Genomic DNA, 7,756 nt, shown 5'->3' with positions numbered 1-7,756 from the left:
GGCGCATACTTTGAATAAAATATTTGTTATCATTCTCTTGAAATAAATGTGTTTTTTTCTTGAAAAAATACCGGTTTCATATGTATACACCTGGTAGGACGTTATATAATCGGGCCCCTCAATGATCGTAAACCGAGGTATAATTCAAAAATTAATTCCTTTAGCGCTTTGCCAAAAAGAGAATTATTATGAACCATTAAAATTTCTTGTTAAATATATTTGGAACTTACATGAAATTACCCTTTAAAAAGGAAAAATTGGGCACATAAATTTTCAATATTTGATTCCGACTAGGGGGTGATTATGTGACAAACCAAGTAAAAATCCTTCGACTTGGGTTCGACTTGAATTGTCCCCAATCAAGACATGCTAAAGTCGAAAAGTTCGATTTGATCATGTCTCAGTTATCAGACAGAGCCAAATTTTAATGTATGTCTGGGAGACAAGTTTCTATGTCTTGAAAACATATTTATGCCTTGAATCGAATTTTTATGACTCCAACACGAGCGGTTTATACTTTCGAGCTTCTACCTATCTTAACAAAAACGGTTTGGCGAGGATACGGAGAATTTTGTTTGTTTTTACGTAATTCTAACGGCTTAGGTCTTAGGAGATCCTCCTAGAAAGTAACAATTTAAATTTTGTTGAAGAAAATTTTTAAGGGTGATACTCGCTCAGATCCACATATTCTAATTTTTTAAATTAAAAATAACTTACTTAATAATTGCAAATTTTCCACTTATTAATTTCAACTCATTTCTAAGTAGAAAAAGGTTCGTATTGAAAAATGTTTACGCCGACCACCTGAGCCAAGACAAAGTTCGTCTTCAGACAAGCAAAGGTTGTCTCAGCCAAGACAAGGCTCAACTTGAGACAAGTAAACTCCGTCTTACTTGCCGTGACCATAAAAGTAAGACGAAGGCTTATGTAACCTATCTTTCTTGCTTCATGCAATTTCTTTTTAAAAAATGCCTATAGGATTCTAAATTTCTAGAAGAAGAAACATTATTAAATGAAAGGTTATTTTAACCTTTTGTAAATAGAAATTTTTTTCTTTCCTAGAACACATAAGAGTTAGCAGTACTTTTTCGGTCTAATCTTTAAAATAGCAGTAATGATACCGTTTTAATATTTATGATATTCCTTGTGGCATAATTATTTTGCAGCCCTTTCACTTGGGAATCTTGATTACAGTCTTGGTGTAATTGTACCTTCGAGAACGTTTATTCTCCCAGGCATGACGTAAATAAGAGTGCTTTGAGGCTCCTGAATATTTTGGAATATAAAATTCAGGTTTAAAAATTGAGGCCTACAATGCCGGAAAAAAATTAAGGTACTGGCAACCAAGGGTGTAACAAAAAAAACCGAGTACATAATAAATAATAGAGCAGAGGTTAAAGAATTTATTTTAAACACCTCAGCATAATTTGGTGCAAGAAAAAGATTCAAAATTTGTCATTCAACCCATCTAATATTTTAATTATTTTAAACTTCAGTGACGTTTGTAATAAATGATTTAAACAAGTAATACTTGTTGCTCACAGTCCCTTATCAAAAGATGACAAATGAAAAACAATCCCTATTTAGATTTATATGCAAATTTAGAATTTCGCATTTAAATTTTAGCCGCAGTTCTGGATCCCATTTTCAAAGTTTCATAAATAACTGACATTGTAAAGTATTTAAATTTTACTGATTTGCATACTTTGATTACGCAAAAAATTATTCCTATGTTCAGACAGAGTATTTATTTTGAAGTCGAAACAAAAGTTTCTTGGGAAAACAGTCTTTCGATATCATCCTTTTATACTACAAATGAAATGTGACTATCTCGAAACTAAGAAGTGTAAGGTGTATTTCAATGCAGCCGTGCATGTGCAGACTGTGAATCTGAGACAATATCAATATGCAAAAGGCACTCACAATAGGGACGAGACACTATATCGTTATTTCTATAGCGCCGCTGACTAAATTGTACCTTCACAAAATACCACATACACACTTCGCAGCATAATAATTTGCAAATATATATATGTGTATCGGTCTTGAATATCTATGGGCGCCTAAGCAAAGTATCTTGCGAGTATATCTTATAAGCTAACATATTGCATGGAGACGTTTTCGAATGTAAAACCAAAGTCCAATAAATATATGTGTGTAGACTATAAAATAGCCAGAGTAGTGCATTATGCTGTGTGTACTTTCCGTTGTATAATACATATTACATACCTATCTATTCTATAGTGTTTAGCCACTTAATCGTCAAAAACAGACTTTGTCAAGGAAATGAATGTCTTGAAGAATTATTAGTGTTATTAAAATTTAAAGTCTAGAATCTTAACTTGAAGTTACTCTTGTAGAGATTGGGTTCATTGACTTTAAACTTTAGTGATCATTCATGCGGAAATATAAGTATCATGTATTATGAGTACAAATTTAGGTTGGGTGTTACATTTCTGGCATAACTAATATTATTAATGCTATAGTAAGAATTGTTCGTAATAGAGAAAATTCTAAAAGTGCACTGTTAAAAATGTTTGCAATTTTAATATACATTTACTATACATTTGTATAGTAAATTTAAGAACTCTGTCTATGAAATAGTTATTACGAGGCTCCGTGGTAAATTTAATATACATGTATATTGATTAATTCTTAGAAGAGCCACACGCAGAAAAAAGAAATGTAATATTTACTTATCAAGAATTATAAAGGGTTTCTTGTAACCCTAACAGTATAAACTGCTATTAACAAGGGGGTGAAAATGTCAAAATCACTTAGCATTTCGTAAATATCACAATGAAATTAAGGTTAATTCAACGGTTATCCTTCAGTAAAATAAACGTCTACTCCCTCGTATTACATACTGAACGACATGTCAAATCCACTGAACCGAGATTACAATACTAGTGCAGTGCACATTACTGAAAGATCGGTACATGCTACCGATCCGATCGGTTTACTTAACTCGCCCCTAAAGTCGCAACGCAACCTATCCGCGCGGAGCACCGGGTGAATTCACGACGCAATCGGCAATGAATAGATTGCATCACCTAAAAAATATTCCTTTTTGACATTTCTGTAACAGTCGTCACATTACCATATATTCCCACTTCGCAAGGAAGGGGTTTTATACAAATAATACAATTTTGGATGACACAACTTATTCACAGATCGCGTACACTTGAGAGTTTATAGGAGCAAGACGTGTTTTTGTTTCGTGACTGTTACAGCTGACATATAGATATGATGTGAATGCTAGAACTTTTTTTGTATGCCGCGATGGCATGGTTGCGTATTCAGAAGTCGTTCCCGAGTTCACCACACTCAGTTACAAATGCATTTCAAACTTATTTTACAGATCGCAACTCGTATACTAGTGTAGTGGTTAAGACTGTTGACTTGAGGGCTTAGGATTATGCGTTCGAATCCCCCCCATTGCGTGCGAAATTTTAATCGTATTATAAGGCTCATTACTTACAAATAATGATTAATTATAAGTATATCCGAAAACATTCATAATAAATAACCGTGCGATTATTTATTAATTATTTTTTAGCAATCCTTTTTCACAAATTATAGTGCTGTCTAAACTATATTATATACCGTTAACATAAGTTAGATCTCTTTATATTATTCGTTAAAGTGACATGATAATTCGTAATTCAAGGATCCAGGAACTGTACAGAATAGGGACTGGATCGGTCAAATCTACTGATCCGCAGGTCAGCACCACTTGAGAATCGGTACTAGTAACCATCATTGATAGTCACACTTATTTGCCTATAATTGTAACGTTTACTGAACTGTCATGCTGTCCATATACGTACTAGGAAGATCGGTAGATTTAATTTGGTTTTCAGTAAAATGTAAGGTTCTTTATTCTGCGTGCAGGTAATTTCAATTTACACAAGTTAAAAATAATTTGGACAGTAATGTTTAATTCTAAATAATAAAGCATTATATTTGTTTCTAGTTGAACATAAATTATACTGGTTTTCAAGTGGATAAGTTCAATTAAGTACATAATTAAGACACCTAACATAAAAGCAGCAGTACTCAGGTAAAAATTCTGACATTGACATTGAATTTTGACGAAAACCCCACCCGCACGTTACATTTTCATTATAAATAGGAATTTAGTCGATGTATTGTAGGTTATTATTGTAGTTCTAAATATTAGACAAGATTTGAATATATGAAAGAACTTTAAACTTTTATGCACTCTATTTTACTACACATCTATATTATTTTACAATATAATGGTATATTAAATTTACTACACGTATATGCATATTACTTTCATTACGTTTATAATAAAATCGCTATATAAATTTCTAACTGTGTGATTTGTTTTATGTAAATAGATCTTAAATAAAGATTCATTTTTTGAATTTGAAGGATCTACACACATTTATCTGTGCAATTATTTTTGGCCTTGAACTTGATTTTCAAGGTCATTTTCAGGTCAAAGTATTTAAAAAAAATGAGAATCCCTATTTTTGACACCGAATTCGAAAAGACATGGAAATTTTAGGTCCAAAATGGTATTTAAAATTCTTGTATGACCTTCAGAAGGTCACTTCAAAGTTTGGTGCTAAAAACACTGTGGTTGCGATATTCGATTGCGTTTTCTGATAGAATAATGAGGAATAATAAGGAATATTTAACTCCAATGTGATAACGATCCTGAAATTACCTTTGCAAGATCAAAACAACAAGGACAACAATAATTAAAGTATCAAGGCTGACGTTCAAATTTTCACTCCTTTATAGTCGGTTAACAAAAGCAAAGTTTTCCGCAGAAAACTCTCTGTGACCTTCCAATTGCCTTGAAAATGAGATCAAGGTCAACATTTTCAAGGTCGTTATTTTATGGGTGAGCCGTATTGCTTATTCAATTAATTTCTGTTGTATATTTCTTATACTAATTTATGAATTATTATACGGAGAAAAATGAATGTTTAAACGTAACATCCAGATGTTCAGGGTCAACATATTTTATGTTTAACTATATAACATTAATCTAGATGTTCGAAGTTAGTATCTGTAGATATTAAAACGTCAGATGGTACTCATCTCCGCAACATCCAAAATGTTCAACTGAAATATCCTAAATATTCCAAGATGATTATTTCAAATAACGGCTGTACATAGTTGAGTTTTCTTATTTTTGATAATTTAATGAATTAATTGATAACTTATTTTAAATTATAAAATTAAACATGAATGTTCATACATAAACGAAAAGCAAATCAGCGGTATGAAAAATTGATTAGAAGATATATGAGTACGCGAAGGTACGAGAAGGTATACGAGTACTCCGTAAGTTGAGGTTATGTTTAATATTTATAATTGAAACTCTTTAAAATAAACAATAAAAACGGGGTAAGTTTATATTTCTAAACATTTTGTCCAATGTATTCAAGTTAATATAACTCAAACTTAAGAACATTGTTCCTTCGTGTAGACAGGCAAAAGTCATTCTCCGATTTTAATTAAGGATAGCTAATTTTCGTTCTTTGGAAATGTCCAAAAATGGTAATATTCCAGAAATGTAATATCGAAAAAATGGCCGTAAAATATAGTCGTGAAATTCCAATGCACGATCTGAATGTGTTTCAGTTTAACATACAATTATTTGTACGTTGATTTAAAAGCAAGAGCTCCGAGATCTAAGTTCTTGTGCCAAAGCTAGAATAAGATCAGGGAGCAGTTCCGTGAATTAATCTCTTAAAATTTCTCTCCGTCTCACATCTAAAAAAATTAGTAGAAGTTCGACTTGAATACCTGCATGTTAGATGGTACAATCTTACCCTTTGAACATCTACATTTAAATATCCATTTTTCTCCATGTAAATTAAAAAAAAAATTGAAACTCACGTGTCCCCATTTTGGTACAACTCGACTGAACTATTCAGTTCTGCAAGTTGTTCTTTGAGCAGCTGCAGATTCGAGTTGACAAAACTCAACTCCAACGCAACTGTCTCCTTCAATTTTCTGTTGGTTGTCGCTCTATAAATCAAAAATATTTCTTATGAATAAGAGAAATCAAGAAATAACAAGTTGAAAATCGTTCAACTTAAAAATTGTAGCCATCATAAGGGGAAAAAATTACCAACTTACAATTTTTAATTAGAAGCCGTGGCAATTATTTAAAATAAAATTCCACAAATTAAAAAGTGGCGTTAAAAGTTCTTTTCGTTAACTTCAATTTTTAATTTTTTCATTTGACATTATTTTGCAGAAAAAATGTCAATATATTTTGGATGAGGCAATTCTTAGCAAAAAATGAGTTTGCGTTAAAATGATTTCTCTTCTAATAGTTATTTTATATTTTGTATTTTTTGTTTCGATCTTTCCAAACAATTGTAATTTATATCCAATCATAATAAACAATAGCCTATGTCGTTAATTCAAATATTTTTTACCATTATGTATAGTAAATTTGAATAAAAATCATTTGTTTAAAAACTATCCCTGGTATTACAATAATTATTTTTAAAGCGGGGACAGCTAAACGATTCTTAATCCATTCAATCTAATTTTACAAGAAAAGTAACAAAAAAAACCTTTCTAGAAGAACAATTCACAACCAAATGAGTCAATTATTTTTGTTGTAAGTCGATTGATCATTTCAATAACCATGTGTGAAAAAGTATATGGCGCTACATGTGAATTAATAATCTAATTGAAAAAATAACACTATATAACAGAAAAATAAAATACTTGAATGAATGATTGATTTATTTGGCAAGTTTTTAAGAGTCCCTAATGATATTGAATCAAGCAAATTTTAAATACTTTTTAAATCACTATTAGGTTCTGTTTTATTTACAGCGCCCTTCCAGGCGCAATTGATATATATTAGCATCCATATGACGTAATATGAAGGTATTGGTTTTAAACATTTCTACCGAACGATTTTTTTAAAACCTACTCTAAAAAGTTTGAAAAACGAATTGCTCTTGTCAAATGAGTTTTAATATTGTTAATTACTGCTTTTAACGTTATTTGTAACAATAGAGGAGACCGGGGCGAGATGAACATACGCGGTCAAATGAGGCACTGAATTTTCTCTCAAAATATATGGCTTTTGTTGCTGTTGTTTTTCAGAAATAACTGAAATAATTATATTTAATTCCTCGACAGCAAAAGATTACATAAAGTAAAAATAAACATCATTGAAATTCAAACACATGAATCCTATTATTCTCCGGTACTTTAAAACGAAAAGAAATTATTGAAAATAGCAGATATTTTCAATCAAAGGTTTGCTGTGAAGTTTATTTAACGAAATTTAATGTACTAAACCATTCATACACAATAATTGTGTCCTGCTTGCCATAACCAAACTTTATGCAGCTTATAGTAATGTTTTTGTTCGCCAGGTTTAAATAATTTCGAAAGCAAATTTAGAAAACAGGTAAAGATTTAAAGAAGCAGTTGCAGTTCTGATAAAAATTTACAAAAGACAAACTGACATTCGTGGTCAGAACAGTCTGTGGTATGAATTTTATAAAAATTATTTATAAATTATTTTCAATAAATTGAAGAAATATTTTATAAACTATTAATTTAAAATAAATTTTAATAATGACTAATTTGATCCTTACAAAATTTTCCTTTATCAATTTTAATCTCATTTCTGAGTCGAAAAAGGTTCTTTTTGAGACAAGTTTAGGCTGACCATGTCAACCAAGATAAGGCTCGTTTTGAAAGAAGTAATCATCGTCTTAGCCAAGACAAGGCTCAA

At 30.9% G+C, this 7,756-nt stretch overlaps 1 protein-coding gene across 10 annotated transcripts in view; it reads right to left on the bottom strand.

The window, feature by feature from the left end:
• The window catches only part of LOC117168885 (rhophilin-2), a 177,904-nt gene that overhangs the window by 49,543 nt on the left and 120,605 nt on the right, over window positions 1-7,756 (bottom strand). For all 10 annotated transcript variants that reach the window (XM_033354790.1, XM_033354791.1, XM_033354792.1 and 7 more), the window contains one exon: window positions 5,884-6,015. In XM_033354790.1, coding sequence (XP_033210681.1) covers window positions 5,884-6,015 — 132 coding nt within the window. The remainder of the gene's footprint in view (window positions 1-5,883; window positions 6,016-7,756) is intronic.

The sequence above is a fragment of the Belonocnema kinseyi genome, chromosome 3 (genome assembly GCF_010883055.1).
Source record: "Belonocnema kinseyi isolate 2016_QV_RU_SX_M_011 chromosome 3, B_treatae_v1, whole genome shotgun sequence".
NCBI classification, from domain to species: Eukaryota; Metazoa; Arthropoda; class Insecta; order Hymenoptera; family Cynipidae; genus Belonocnema; species Belonocnema kinseyi.
This window is presented reverse-complemented; position numbering and strand designations above follow the sequence as displayed.